This window comes from Heterocephalus glaber, unplaced genomic scaffold (assembly GCF_053883595.1).
Source record: "Heterocephalus glaber isolate CG9 unplaced genomic scaffold, H.glaber_assembly_v1.0 deba00001687, whole genome shotgun sequence".
Taxonomy (NCBI): Eukaryota; Metazoa; Chordata; class Mammalia; order Rodentia; family Bathyergidae; genus Heterocephalus; species Heterocephalus glaber.
Window position 1 is genome coordinate 12,192,538 of NW_028258412.1, and position 16,310 is coordinate 12,208,847.

The 16,310-nt window shown below is 42.0% G+C and overlaps 1 protein-coding gene across 5 annotated transcripts in view; it reads left to right on the forward strand.

Annotated features, from left to right (window-relative positions):
- LOC101717399 (acetyl-CoA carboxylase 2) overlaps positions 1–16,310 on the forward strand; it is a 157,379-nt gene that overhangs the window by 31,890 nt on the left and 109,179 nt on the right. For all 5 annotated transcript variants that reach the window (XR_015446236.1, XM_087198197.1, XM_013071717.3 and 2 more), the window contains one exon: positions 6,429–7,018. Coding sequence is in view for 4 of the 5 variants with exons in the window: in XM_087198197.1 (XP_087054323.1) it covers positions 6,438–7,018 (581 nt within the window). In the remaining variant the exon portion in view is untranslated. The remainder of the gene's footprint in view (positions 1–6,428; positions 7,019–16,310) is intronic.

Below are 16,310 nucleotides of genomic sequence, written 5' to 3' on the forward strand. Positions count from 1 at the left end.
CAACAAGCAGCCCATTTCCACATGGCACCATCCGTGTTGCCATGTGGAAATCTGTGCCCACTGGCTACCTTGGTGGCCGGGCTGGGCTCACCATGGAGCCCAAGGGGGCAGTCTGTAGGACACAGGAGAAGGGAGTGGCCACTTCACAGAAGCTAGGCCTAGAAGGGCCCTCACACCCTGTCTGTCACATCCCCCTGCTTGGGGAGGATGTACAATTTGAACCTTTTTGACCTCTAGGGAAGCCAGGTTAGCTTTTGCAACAGTTTTGACAATGCCATCTCCCTATTACTAATTTCATAATCCCTCTTGAGGCCATGGATGAGCCAGCGCTTGCAGGCCCCTGACCTTTCTTGCTGACATTTTCAAATTTTTTCTGGAGGAGTACTTATTGCCAGTATTACAGTATAAAATAAACCTAACTGTTACAGTAAAAAATAGACACTTTCAGCTCACCATTTTGAAGCAGAAAGGAAGCATATGTGTTAAGAACAGTGATTCCAAACCAGGTGATTTTGTCTCCTACAAGATATTTGTCAATATCTAGAGACATTTTTGGTTGTGACAACTGAAGGAGGAGATACTACTGGCATTTAATGGGCACAGGCCAGGGATATAGTTCAACCTACTATCATGCACAGAACAGTCCTGCAACACAAATAATCCCATAGCCCCAAGTGTCAGTAGTGCCAAGATTGAGAAATCCTGGAGCAGGAGCAACCTTGGTCATCAGAAAGATACCCATAGTGCTGCTATGTATTTCTTTATTTATTCAGTTATCTTGGGATATACCTAGGAGTGAGATTGCTGGATCTTATGGTAATTGTCTCCTCCTCCTCCTTTTCTTCCTCCTCCTCCTCTTCTTTCTATTTCTTGGTACTGGGGATCAAACTCAGGGCCTTTGTACTGAGCTACATCCCCAATATTTAAAAATTTTTTTAAATTTTGAGACAGGGTATCACTAAGTGGGTAAGTTGCCCAGGTTGGGCTTGAGTTTATGACCCTCCTGCCTCAGCCAACCAGAATGCTAGGATTATAGGCATGCACCACCATGGCTGGCTCTGTTTTCAGTTTTTAAAGAAACCACTCCAAACTGGTTCCACAGCAGCTCCCTTATTTTAAAATTCCACAGGAAATCAGCAAGGGTTCTAATTTCTTGAGTTTTTTTGTTTTTACAATACTAGGGATTGAACCCAGAACCTTCACACTGAGCTAGAACTCCCCAGCTGTTTTTTGTTTGTTTATTTATTTGTTTGTTTTTGAGACAGAGTCTTACTAAGTCGGTTGCTCAGGCTGGGTCCGAACTTGCAATCCCTTGCTTCAGCCTCCCAGAATACTAGGATTATAAGTATGCCAATTTCTGTACATTCTCACCAACACTTATTACTTAATTTTTCATTATATAAGTTAGTCAGATTTCTATCAGTGTGAGGAAATGCCTGATGCAATCACCTCATAATAAGAAAAGGATTATTTTTGGTACCAGAGATCGAACTCAGAACCTTGCATTTTTGAGGCAGGCGGCAGAACCACTGAGCTATATCCCTGGCCCCAGAAAAGGGTTATTTTGACTCACTTATTTGGAAGTCCAAGATCAAGTGGCTCTATTGCATTTCGTGTCTGCTTTTTTGTTTGTTTTTTGTTTATTTGTTTTAAGGTGCTAGGGGTCGAACCCAGGGTCTTGCATAGGCTAGGCAAGTGCTCTACTGCAGAGCTACATCCCTAGTTTACCTTAGGTCTCTAACGAGGCAGCACATAATGGTAGGAGCACATGATGGAGTAAACCATTCATGTTATGAACCAGAAACAGAGTAAGAGGGTGGACAGGCCAGGGTTCCACAATCCCATAGTCTGAGGGCACACCCCCAGGGCCCTAAGGACCTCCTAGTAAGCCCTACTTCCCAATAGCACTGCCCTGGAGACCACACTTTTAACACATGAACCTCTGGGGGACACTCCCCGACCACTGCACCCGCCTTGTCTCTCTCTTTTGGATTATAGCCATCCTAGTTGATGTGTCACTTTGGTTTTGGTTTGAATTTGTTATGACTAAGGATGTTGAATATCTTTTCTTGTGTTTATTATTTGTGTATCTTCTTTGAGAAATATTTATTCAAGTTCTTGGCGCATTTTTAAAGTGAATTGTGTTTGTCTTTTTGTTGTTGAGTTATAGTTCTTTATCTATTCTGGACACTAGATCCTTATCAGAGACACAATTTGCAAGTATCTCTCTCATCCTGTAGATTATCTTTCAATTTTTTTTTTTTCTTTTGGTACCAGGGAGCGAACTCAGGACCTTGCACTTGTGAGGCAGGCACTGGAACCACTGAGCTAAATCCCTGGCCCCCTATCTTTCAATTTTTAATAGTGTCCTTTGATTCTCAAAAGTTTTTTATTTTGGTGAAATCCAATTTATTTTTTTCTTGTGTTGCTGCTAATGCTTTTAGTGTAATGTCTAAGACTCCATTGTTAAACCCAAGGTCATGAAGATTTACCTTTATGTTTTTCTTCTCAGAATTTTATGATTTTTAGCTCCTATATGTAGATCTTTGATCCATTTTTAATTATATTATATATTATATTATATGAAGTAGGGTCCAATCTCATTCTTCCACATATAAAAATGTATTTGTCCCAACACCACATGTTGCAGGCTTCTGTATGTACTGAGTGTTCTTTTTTTTTTTTGTACCCGGGATCAAACTCTGGATCTTGTGTTTATGAGGCAGGCAGCAGCACCACTGACCTAAATCCCCGGCTGTACTGAGTGTTCTTGATAACCTTGGCAAAAATAAACTGACTATAGACATCTGGGTTTAGATTTGTACTCTAATCTATTCCATTAGTCTAACCTTGTGCCAGTACCATAGCTTTGTTTACTGTAGCTCTGTAGTAAATTTTGAAATTAAGAAATGTGAGCCTCTGTTATTTTTAAAGATTGTCTTGGCTATTTAGGGGCCCCTTGCAATGCTATAGGAACCTGTATATTGCTTTGGGTGGCACAACCAAATACTGAGCAATACCGAGTCTTCCAATCCATGAGTGTGGTATGTCTTTCCATTTAAGTCTTCTCTAATTTATATCCTCAATGTTTTGTAGCTTTCACTATACAGGTCGTTTACCTCCTTGGTTAAATATAGTGCCAGGTATTTTATTTTTTTGGATGCTATTTGTTAATGGAATTATTCTTTTATTCCTTCTTTTTGCTGATATTAGAAGGGGTAGATCAGTCTATGCAGTTTTTATTGTTATTTAATATAGTTATTTAATATAGTTATTGTTATTTAATATAGTACATTTAAAGTTGGGGAAATTCCATTTTTTTCTTTTTTTTTCACTTTTATTTTTATTAGTACATGGTTGCAGTACCAAATTGTTTTCTTTGCTTCCTTTTCAGATTGCTAATTGCTTATGTATGCAAATATTACTGACTTTTGCATGTTGATATATCCTACAATTTAATCGATTATGTCTAGTAATTTATTGTGTGGATTCTTTGGGATTTCCTGTGTATACGATTATATCTTCTACAAATAGAGATGATTTTACTTCTTCCTTTCCAATTTGGATGTCTTCTGTTTCTTCTTATTGTCTAATTGCTCTGTCTAGAACTTTCAGTATAGTGTTAAATAGTAATGGTTGAGGGTGGGGATCCTAGTCTTAGTCTTGCTCTCAGAAGGAATGCTGTCTACTGTCTTCACCACTGAGTGGAATGTTAGCTGTTTTTCATAAATGTACTTTTTATTATTCCGCTCCTGCTTGCCTGAATGTTTTTTCTTAGTCAGGAAAAGATGTTGGATTTTGTCAAACGCTGCGTGTGTGTGTGTGTGTCTCTAGATGATCATGAGACTTTTCCTTTGTTCTGTTAATGTGGTGTGTTGTGTTGATGTTGAACTACCTTCGAGTTACTTTTCTATAAAAAGAAAAATGGTGACCTTAAAAGAAACCTTAAAAAGCCTCCTGACCCTGTGTATTACTTTAAACCCTTGCCAGTATTTCAATAATTCTGTTGCCAAGAGTGTTCACGAGTACTTTGCCACTTCTCTTCAGGACATTGTGCTGAAATTAGGTAAGAAAAGACTTTTTTTTTTTTTAATGATATTGGGAATTGAACTCAGGACCTTGTGTTCGGAAAGCAGGCACAGTGCCACTGAGCTAAATCCTGGGCCCAGAAAATACTATTTAGATATCAAATTGATCTGCTTGAGCTTTGTAGTCTTGATTTTTTTAGTGCTTCTGGCATATAATTGTGGCAAATTGGTTTGTTTATTTTTATCACACTGGGGTCAAACCCAGGGCCTTACATACCAGCTAGGCAAGCGCTCTACCATTGAACTACCTCCCCAGCCTGCAGAATTGGTTCGGAAGTTGTTGAAGTATGTTCAGGTCCCATTTGTGAGAAACAGTATCTCTTTCAAATAATAATTATCTGCTCATCAATAGTGTATAGTTAGTGTGGTAGGAAGAGGCATGGCTTAGAAATCAGAGTGTCTGTCTGGGGCCACAATATGACGATATTGTCCGATCTCAGATATCAGAAGCTAAATAAGACCGGGCCTGATCAGTACTTGGATGGGAGAAATCAGACTGTCTGAATCAATTCAATCCACACATACTTGTTAAGCCCTTATATATAGTGTTCTAAACCCCAGAATAGACCCCCTCTCAACCCTGCCTTGTTTCCACCCCATCTTAGTGGCAAGCATACCTAAGTCAGGTGTACTGGGGAGTAAGGCATGGTGCCCTTCCTGCTTCCAGGGCTGTGATGATGACTCTGATAATAATATGGTGATGATGATGATTAAGAGGAGGATGGCACAAACAGTAATAGCCTTCTATTTATAAAGTAGAATATGGTCATTCTTTGGTATCCTCAGCACATTGGTTCCAGGAACCTACATAGATGCCAAACTCTAACATAGGACGGTGTATTTGTTTCTAAGCTGGACAAATCTTCCCATGTACTTTAAATCCTCTCTAGATTACTTAAAGTCCCCAATGCAATAGCAATGCTATGTAAACTGCTGTTATGCTCTATTATTTAGGGAAAATAACAAGAAAAAGTCTGTATATGTTCAGTACAGGTACAATTTTCCCCCCAAATATTTTTGATTCATGGTTAGTTGAATCACAAGTATGGAACCCACTGATACAGAGGGCTAACTATACAGTTGAATCTTTAAAAAAATAGCAGTTTTATTGAGATATAATTTACATACCATACAATCCACTCATCGTAAGACAAAGTCAGTGTTTTTCACTGTGTTCAGAGTTGTGGACCCCTTTCACCACAACCAGCTTTAGAACATTTTCATCACTCCAGACAAACCCTAGACATTTAACCATCATTGTTTTCCCATTACCCCCACCCTCCCCAGCAACCACTAATCTTTCTGTCTCTATGGACTTCCCTGTTCTGAACATGTCATACACATGGGATCATACAATCTATGATCTTTTGTGATGGGCTTCTTTCACTTAGCATAATGTTTTCAAATTTCATCCACATTGTAGCTTAGATCAGTGTTTCATTCCTTTCTGTCACCAAATAATAATCCATTGTATGGATATACCACATTCTGTTTATATATTCATTAGTTAATGGACATCTGGGTTGTTTTTACTTTTTGGTGTATGCATAATGCTGCTAGAATGGAGTCCTTTAATGTAGTATACTATCTCATACATGCATGTTGATGATTTATGTTGAGCATGTGTTGATATTTTTAGTCCTATTGAACTGTACACTGTCTTAGTCTGCTTCATGATGATATGACAGAATAACTGAGGCTGGGTAATTTATAAAAACAGATTTATTTTTTTAAGGTTCTGGAGGCTGAGAAGTCCAAGATCAAAGTTCCTGTGTTTAGCAAGGGCCATCTTACTGCATCACCCCATGTCAGAGGCAGAGGGGCAAGAGAACACTTGACAGAGAGCCAGAGAAGTCTGAAGTTATTTTATAAAAATTCACCTTCATGATAACAAACGCACTCCCACAACAACAACATTCTCCCCTGTTCTCATAGCCTTATTGCCTCTTAGAGACCCCACATTTCAACACTGTTAAGCTTCTAGCACATGAACTTTGGAAGACACCCTCACACCACAACATCTGCCTAGAGTCAGGAATCAGATCCATGAGGGTTATTTTTGTTTGTTTGTTTTTTTATCCCAGTACCGGGGATTGAACTCAGGACCTTCCGCTTGCTAGGCAGGCGGTGGAACCACTGAGCTAAATCCCCAGCCCCCCATGAGGGTTATTAAGCATACCCAAGGCCACAAAGCACAATGTGGACTGAGCTGGAAGGAGAACCCCATCTCTACTCTCTGTCCTGTGCATAGAACTCCAGCTACCTCTCACACATCTAATGCCTTTGGGAGAAAAATAACTATTATGTGAACCATAAAATGTCTCTTTTTTTTCTTTACAGATTTTCTGAATGGTCCTTCTCCTTTTTCTATCTTGCCTGATTTTCTCCTGCCTGACCTTCTTAAAAATCTGGGAGAAAATGACGGAGCCCAAACCAGTGACCAACAGTAACTTGGAAGTGAGCTTCAGCGCGGACCAGGAGACCTTTCCAGCCTCAGACAGTTCAGAAGAGCCATTGCAAATGAACAGCAGCCATAGCAGCTCACCTCTAGATACTCCTAACCAGGCAGAGCCAGCCTCCCACAAAGACCCCGGATATGCCCGTCCACAGAGAAACTCCCTGCCGTTCTCACACCAGAAGCCCCCAAGAAACCCTGCTTCTTCCAGTGACACATGGCCTTCCCCAGAACGTCAAGACAATGGGAAAGGTGCTTACCTCTCCAGAGAGAACGAGAGGCAGGCACACATCAAGAGGCAGATGATGACCAACTTCATCGTGGGCTCCTTTGATGACTGCTCCTCTGATGAAGACCCCGGAGCTGGCTTGTTTCGAGAATCTTCCCGGAAAGGCAGCCGGGCCAGCTTGGGCAACCTGTCTCCAGAGGCAGCTCCCATCTCTGGGGAACCTGAGACACACCCCCCAACTATGAGGTAATGTGCCCTTTCTTCTCACAGTGTGGGGTGTAGAGCAGGATGTGGCTTGAATCCTTTCTGGCCTCGCCCCTAAGTCAAGCTGTGCCTGATGACAACCCTTCAAGATTGCTGTGTAAAAATGCAGAAGACATGTGCCCGCCTTCTTTGCTTCCTTTCTTCCTGCCTTTCAGAATCATTTATTGCACACCTAATAGGTGTTTGGGACCCTGTGCCAGGAAATTGGCTTTCTAGAAGAGCTCAGCCCAGCTAGGGAAAGTGATCCTGCATATAACTAGTTGCAATTTAAGCCAAAGAGACACAGATGATCCTGGGATCATGGAAGGAGAGACATTCTCCCTGCCTCCTAAAAGACATTCATTCATTCATCCATTCATTCACCCACTCATTTTTCAGCAGATAACTAACAACTGAAAAACCAAGCCTTTTCCCCCATGATACCTAAAAAGCAGAAACTCAAGTCCTATAGCCCTCTGCATGAACTTGACTGTTGGAAATGAATATCTGTAGGCTCATAACAAATGAGACTACCCAGGGGTACAGTTGGTAGCTTTGTTTTTATTTGTTTTGTTATGAACCTTACAAATGAAACAAAGCAGTCACAGGCAGAAAACTTGGAAATACAGGAGAACAGAGAAACGAAGAGAGCCACTGACCAACCCTAACTGCTGGCCAGAGAGACCTCCGCTCTCGCTCCAGTATTCCTTCATTTCAGTCTGTTTTTCTCCCCTGGGGTGAAGTCTTACTGGCTTTTCCTTTAAGTATCTCCTGTCCTCTGCCAAAATGAGAAAAAAATCTGGATGAGGTCTGTCATATATATCCATGTTCTCAGTGATTTTAATTTTAACCCTGATTGCTGGAAATAGGAAGAAAAAAAAATAAAGGGAAGGGTTAAGGAAGAGAAGCCTGCAGAGTCAGGTACAAAGAGCATAGCCTTTCCAGCAGGATTGGGTTCAGCTCTTGGCTCTGCCACTTCCTCGTGTATGTGACCTTGGGAATGACCTTCACTTCTCCTAACCTCAGTCCCTCCTCTGTAAGATGTGGAAAGGATTGAATAAAATAATGTTTATAAAGTATGCAGTCTGGTACACAGTAGGTACTTAATAAGCAATGGATTCCTCCACAGCTCCTTTTCCCGAACTTGTTCCTTGCCTACCAGCATCACTGCACACAGCACTCAAATTTATGTAGAGCTTCCCCACCTTTCTTCTTCTTGCAGCTTATAGAAATTACCTATTTATTCCAGGGTGCAGGGCTGGTGGTACACCCCCATTTTACAGATGAGAAAACTGAGGCTCAGAGAGGTGAAGTTTCTTTTCCAAGGTACACAGCTAGGAAGTGGCAGAGATAAGTTCAAGGCCAAGTCTGCTGAATTGCAAAACCCATGTTCTTTCCATGTAGCACAGTGTGCTCTATTCAGGGATCTCCAACATCCTTTCTGTTGTAAACTCCTTTCTTTTCTGCCATGTGGCAATTTCAGTTTATGAAACCAATTCTCCTATAGCCAGATGTCAGAGGTCATGTGAGAAGCCAATCTGCACTGGGGCGGGGTGGGGGTGGGGCAGCTTGCTAAGCAGATCTGAGTAAGTGGAGGGATGAGTGGTTGTGGTTGGTGCCGTAAAGGAGCCTAACCTTAGCAAGGAGATGGGATATGCACAAATAAGCAGGCGAACAGACAAGATAATATGTCCAGTGCCAGGAAGGAAACAGGTACCCTGAGCCAGAATGCCCAAGGGGATCTAGTTTAGTAACATGTGGTCAGGTCAAGGAGGAGCTTTTGAAGAAGGCATCCTTCAAGCTAGACCAAAGTAGTTCAACGGGAATTTCTGCCACGATGAAATGTTCTAGAATAGAACGTTTAAGAACTGTACTGTCTAATGTGGTAGCCACCAGTCACATGTGGCTGAGGAACACTTGAAATGTGCCCATTTGTGACTAATATAAAATTTTAATGTTAGCTAATGTAAATCATAAATAGCCTATGTAGATGCTGGCTATTTTATTGGACAGCACAAACTTAACCTAATGGGCAAGAACCATCTGTGTGAATGTTTCATTGTGCTGTTTCATTTACCAAACCAACAGGCTTGATAAAATAGGCACATTGTTAGTATTATTCCTTGGTTCTTGGATTCCAAGAAAGTTGTGAGGATTAAATAAATATTTGTAAGCTACTTAGCAAGAGAATAAAACACTCAATAAATGGAAAGTTTAAAACTGGAGTAGGGCTGTATCTCCCAACTTTCTATCCACTGTCTTCCTCCACTATTTTGAGGGGTCTTCACTGCTTTGGGTATAAGCTACAGCTTTTGAGTTAATGAATTTATGAAGGTGAGGAATGCCTATCTTCATGAGAGGAATTGAAGCCAAAATACTAAGTGAATTTCCTGCCCCTGTATCTTCATTGCATAAAAACCTAACATGATTGATAAATCTTTCATTCTTGTCTTTTCCCAACAAAGGAATAGAGGGAGGAGCAGAACTAGCTTGTTTTTTGTGACTAGCAGTGCTGAATATAGAGATGAATGGACATTGCGGGCTGGTGGGAGAGTCAAAGAGTTTTAACGGGACACAGGGAGGACTGGTGGGCTATGTGACCTTAGGCAGGTCCCTTTCTGAGCCTTCAGTTCCTCATCTGTAGACCAAGGAGGCTGGACCAGACTTCTGAAGTGTGACCAGTGGTCGCAAAGCTCAGTGGCACACTGTTTTTTGTCCCCAGTCTGTGTGCTTTTTCAGAATTTTAGTATCCAGGACTCCCTTTAAAAACTTTCTCCAGAATATGTCTTTATGGAGGCACTACTGGGCTTTTCCTCTTATATAGGAAGGTAATACCAATTCCTGGGGTCTACAGGTCAGCCTGTCCTGTAGAGTCATGGGTCACAGAGAATGGTGTCAAAGCACAAAATCCTAACTCATTTTTTATGAAGATTTCATTGGTTTCTATTAGTGATTGTAGAACCAGGCAACATCTCATTGTAGAAAACAGAACAGGTTTTCCAGTGAGCTGAACAGTGGAGGTTGTTTTAACAGAGAGAAAAGGGCTGAAGAAAGCAGAATCAAGGAACGAAAAGCAGATTGGTTGTACTTGAGTGACTTTTCTTCTTTTATTTATTTTTTTGGTACTGGGGATTGAACTCGGGTTCTTGTGCTTGTGCAGCAGGTGGCAAAACCACTGAGCTAAATCCCCGCCCCTGTTTTGTTTTTTTGGGTACTAAGGATCAAACTCTGGTCCTTGCACTTGTGCAGCAGGTGGCAAAACCACTGAGCTAAATCCTCAGCTCTTGAGTGACTTGTCTTCGAGGGTTAAAACAGAGAACTTCCTTAACATGCTGGCCCCTTCTGATTGGCTGGTGTGAATTTCTTATTTTCTGGAAGACTGATCCGTTTCAGAGTTCAAGGTGATTGTGGGGCACTTAGCATGAGTGACTCCATTCTAGTTTAGTCTGCTGGGGCTAGTACAAGAGCTTAGTGTATGTTTTGTTTTGTTTTTTGGTACTGGGGATCGAACTTGGGTCCTTCCGCTTGCGAGGCGGGCACGGGAACCAGTGAGCTACATCCTCGGCCCCCGAGCTCAGTGTAGATCATTGGCCTCCCATAGGTTTTGTTCAACAGCAGTGTGGCCATGCAAACCAGCCAGTTGCCTGCAACACACTGGAGTATCAAGGAAGTGAAGCTTGACCCAAGAGGGCAAATATGGATTCCTTTTGGAATCTAGGAAGTTTCCTTTTTATTACTATTATCATTCCTGATAAGTTGTTACTATAACAAAACATCTGAAACTGGGTTGTTTATTAAAAATAGAGGTTTATGGGCCGGGGATTTAGCTCAGTGGTTTCACTGCCTGCTGCGGAAGCGCAAGGACCAGAGTTCGATCCCTGGTACCAAAAAATAAAAAAAATAAAAAAATAAAAAAAATAAATAGAGGTTTATTTGGCTCACAATCTTAGATGCTGGGAAATCCAAGAGCATGGTGCCATATCTGGTGGGGGCCATGTGGCTGCATCATAACATGGCACAGGAATCCCATGGACAGACAGGGCAAGCATCCTGCTCAGTCTCTCTTCCTTTTCCCTATAAAGCCATTTAATGCCATCATGGAGCCCCCACCCTCATAACCTCTAGTCCTCACCTCGAAAAGGCCCTGGCTCCAAATACCATCAACATATGGATTAGGAGATTCAGTTTTCAACATATGAATCTTTGAGAGACACACTCAAACCACAGTGGCCACTAAATAGTCTGTACTCTTAATATTTTGAGGTACCTAGCTTCTGCCAAATGAAAGCAGGAGCTAGGGATTGGCCTGGTCCTTCCAGTCCTGGCCTAACCCTTTACCCATTTCTAAGACAGAAAACAAAGGCCTAGGGGAAACCTGGGGTATTTGTCCAGGGCTCTGTGCTCCTGTAGGAACCACAGCAAAGGGGTGACTGGATCTCCTTTGTGATTTCCTAAGGGGGCCTCTGGCCTTTGTTCTTCCTTGCAAGGCCACTGGCAGGAGACTGGAGAGGTTTAGATGGAAGTCATGTCTCCCAGCATGTGGCCGGGGAGGGTGCTCAGGCTTCAAAGGGGCCTTCCCCTTCCTGCTCTGTCCCTCCCATTCTAGAACATTCATAATTGTGTCCTCTTTCCCCCGCCTTTGCATTTGCTGCTCTCTTTGAACTGAAACGCTCTTTCATTTGCTGTACCCCAGGTGTCCCTGTCCTCACCAGTGCCATTGATTTAATGCTCTGCTGTCAGCATCTTGCCACTCTTAAAAATTTGTGAATAAAGAAGGGGCTCCTTATTCCCACTTTGCACTGGGCCCTGCAAATTCCATGACTGGTCCTGTCATCAGGTCCAACTCTTTGCCCACCAAAGTGACCTCCTCTAGGGGCCTTCCCTATTCCTATTTCTTTGTTTTTGTTTTTTGTTTTGGTACCAGGGATCTAACTCAGGTCCTTGCGCTTGCAAGGCAAGCGATGGAACCACTGAGCTAAATCCCTGGCCCCCTATTCCTATTTCTTTACTGACCTCTGTTGTCTTCACAATTCTTAATCTCTCATTGAGATTGTGTCTTTTATTTCCTTATTTGATTACTTGTTTGTTGCCTATCTCCTGGTACTGGACTGCAAATTCTGTCAGTGCAGGGCCATGTTGATAGTGGTCTCTTTTCCCACTGCCTTGCCTAGTCCTGGCTTATGGTAGACTTTGGATGAATATTTAAATGAATGAAGTGAGCAACATGAGCTTGCCACAGACAGAATTCTGCATTCCAGGGGTACACAAAACATTGGAATGAATGTATGATTGGATACATGGATAAATGAATAGATGGACTGATGAATGGATGGATGAATGAACAGGCATTTTGTTGTTGTTGCCTTTAGCAGCACATTGTTTTGTGACAGGGTCTTGCTATATAGTTCAGACTGGCCTTGAACTCACTAGGTAGCCCAGGCTGGCCTCGAACTAATGGCGATCCTCCTGCCTCAGCCTCCCAAGTGCTGGGATTATAGGCATGTACCACCACACTCAGCTCTAGCAGCAGATTTTTGCTTTCATAAAATTCTTCTCTCATATACCTTGTGACTGTATAGACTACTTGTGGAGTTAAATTCCACTTTTGAATTTTTCTCCTGACTTTTACAGTGGCACCTCAAGTTTATGAACTTAATTTGTTTTGCGATTTTGGGGAAGATGGCTGCGTTTGTGTTTGTGTGGGGAAGATGGCCATGATCATGTCTGTCACTAGATGCAGAATGTGCGAATGGAAGCAAAATTTTACCAAATGCTTTTGTTTGCGAACCGAATTGTTTACAAACAGAGGCATTTGTGAACAAGGCATTACTGTACATGGTTATGCAAACTTGTTCTGCCTCTCCTTTCTCCCACTGAACAAGGGCTGCCCGACTGTAAGTCCAGGCACTTTGTGCTGTCTGTTCTGGTCTCTCTTCCCAATTCCTCTGCTCTGGGTTTATCTCAGGTCCAAGTTTGATTATTGGCCTTTCCTTGAACTTGGAAGCAGTATTTGGAAATCCCTCGCAACTCTTAGAAACAGAGCTGGTGAGAATGTCACACAATGTGGCAAAATAGTTGCTTGCATACTGTGAAATGAAGTCTGTTCAGGGTGACCTTAGTTTGCTTCCCACTCCATAAACAAAGGTATGCTTGATGAACAGTCATCCTGGTGTAAGAGGCCCAGGTACAGAGCCACTTTTTATTAGCTTGCTTCCCAGGAGTAACACACCATGGGGGGCACTGCACGGGCTGGCACAGGTTCAGGATCGCTCAGCTATAGTGCTGAAATCTCTGAAGCTGATATTTATAAATTGGCAGTGAGCTTATCTGAAGCAAAACCTGTCCTGAGTTGATATAAAGTAAATTATAGTCTTCATTCCATTTTGTGTGAACATTCATGCTTTCTGCTGCTGAAACAATGTGATAATGTGGAATACAAAACTTTACCTTACTAAGAAAAGCAAAAAAATTTCAAATTCCAAAGCAGGTCTTGGGAATTTCAGATAAGGAATTGTGGACTGTGTGTAATGTGCCTACAATAGTCCCTGGCACTTAGTAAGCACAGAAAATGCTTGAGTGTAATAATTGGGCTTAAGAGGCCTGTGTGTTTGTGTGTGTGTACGCGTGTCTGTGTGTGCAGAGAGACTGCAAGGAGCATCTCCAGTGAAAAAGCACTGTCTTTTATGTAGTATAATTATGACTGACTTAAATTTTCTTCTCCAAATATCATTTTTATAACACATTTTAACAATGTATAATCATTGTGATAGCGGAGGAGGCCAGGCATGGTGGCATTTGCCTGAAATACCAGTTATATGGTTGGCTGAGGTAGGAAGATCTAAAGTTGGATCCCAGCCTGTACAGTTTAGTGACTTAGCAAACCTCTGTCTTGAAAAAAAGGAGAGGTGGTTGGTGATATACCTTGAGGGTAGAACACTACAGGATTCAATCCTAAGTACTGAAAAAAAAAATATTGGAGGAAAGAGTGAACCATCCTCTCTCACTTCCTCAGTAAGAAGCTGAAGCCCAGAGAAGTTCAAGGTCTTCCAGCAAGATAATCATAGGCTCAGAGCAGCGTTTGAAATCAGACTCCAGACTTCTGCTTGGTGTTGCTGTTTAATCTCCCTCAGGGGGAGGGGGCTTGGGCTCAGGAAGGTACCTCCCGCCTCCTCCTCACTTGTCTTTCTGTTAGCAGCAGGGGTCAGGAAGCAGGCACAGTTTATTGGGCTGCCTTTAAACTACAGGACCGTGGGTACTTTGCCTTCCCTCTGGGGCCTGGACTGGGTGCCCTGAGGTCCTGTGTGGCTCTAACAGTGTGTGGAGAGATGGGCAGCAGGGAGGAGCCAGGAGATAGGGGTGGGAGTAGCTGGAAAATGGGGAGAAGGTTGTTAATTTAGAGCCATTTTCTCCTTGGCCCATTACTGCAGATTATCTTGCTGGGAGACCTTGAGCTTTTAATTTGTATTTTGAGAAAAACAAATTACATATGGATGATTTTATAGATGGGGAAATAGGGAGAAAGGTCTTGCTCAAGGTCACATTTGAGGGTAAGGACAGGCCCAGGACACTTATTGCACAATCTTTCCACCACACTAAGTCACCTGCAAATGCATTTTTATTGATTTTGTGTGTGTATTGTCATTGACTTGGGTTTTGTTTTCCCTCTGAAATACCAACAGGTTAAATTTAGCTTCTCTTAAGTCTGAGAACAAGATGGCACCTGCATCCATGTTTGTTGGAAAGTACAACTATTGATACTTTCATAAGGGTGGTGTAGCACTTAGCATTGTATAGTGTTCCTTTTTTCCCATCATCTAGTCCCCTGTATTCTATTCCCTAATGATGCAGGGAGAGAAAAAACAGTCAGGTATAATGGTGAGCACCAGTAGTCCCAGCTACTGAAGAGACTGAGGCAGGAGGATCACTTGAGCTCAGGAGTTGGAGACCAGCCCGGGCAACATAGCAAGACCTTGTCAAGAAAAAAGAATTTGAGACAAATTCATGTCATGATCACTTTTGTGAACTAAGCTCGTGTAAGTGAACTTCCTCTTTCTGAGATCCCAGGTGAAAGTGAGGTGCATGAAGCATCTTTAAGGTTTATTAAAAGAGAAATTAAAATATCCACACAAGCGCTGGGGATTTAGCTCAGTGGTTTTGCCGCCTGCTGCACAAGTGCAAGGACCCAAGTTCAATCCCCGGAACCAAAAAAAAAAAAAAAATCTATCTATCTATCTATCTATCTATCTATCTATCTATCTATCTATCTCCACACAATATTCAAGGAGTGTTGGGGCTTGGGCAATCAAGAATAAAAATCTAGAACAATTCAAGGAAGCTGCTGAGTAGTTGTTTTCTGCACAATCCTAAGTGATTTGAGTAGGGTGGGGGTTATTTTGAAATGCCTTTATTTCCGGATTTGGATTGCATTCCCTGTGTTAAGGTGGTTATTTTAAAATTTGGATCATTGGGAGGATGGATACTTTTTGGTATTGGTTTGAAATGTTTAAAAAAAAAAATCACCTTTCCACGTGTTTCTTTTTTGGAGAAAGTGAATGTAAGGCCTTAAAGAATCATCTAGAAATCAAGAAATGAGAATTTTGCTCACATTTTAGTTTAAAAAAACCAAAAACTGTTTCTGAGATGTTACTTTAATATATGCTTAGAGAAGAGGCCTCAGGCAGGGCTGCTTACACCACTGGGGAAAGGTTACCCATCACATTGTAGCGTCTGCTTAGCGCCCCCTGCAGGTGTGGCCCTGCCTGTGCAATTTGAAATGAATTTATGAGGTGTGACTGAAATATGAGGTGAATGCTTAAATAAAATTTATTATAGGGCCGGGGATTTAGCTCCGTGGGTTCCACCGCCAGCCTTGCAAGCACAAGATCCTGAGTTCGATCCCCGGTACAAAAAAAAATTATAGTAAAAGACACATTGCCATTAATCGCCATCAAAATATTCTCCCTCATCAAGTATGATGGCATACTCATCCCATCATCCTTGCCACTTTCTAAACAATTCTGGAAATCCTTTCTTGTCTACAAAGTACGATTAAAAAATATTACAATGAATGCTGCTGCCGAGTGCCAGCCAATGGAAAGGCAGGCTTGTAAAAAACTTTAGGATGAGTCCCCATCTACCTTATTCACTGGATCTGGCACTGTATGACTTCTGGCTTTCCCCAAAAGTAAAAAGGACCATAGAAAGTAAATGTTTTGAGTCAATCCATGACATTGAGGCAGCCACAGTAGTGTAACTAAAAATACTCAGAAAAGAGGAATTGCAGAACAGCTTCAGA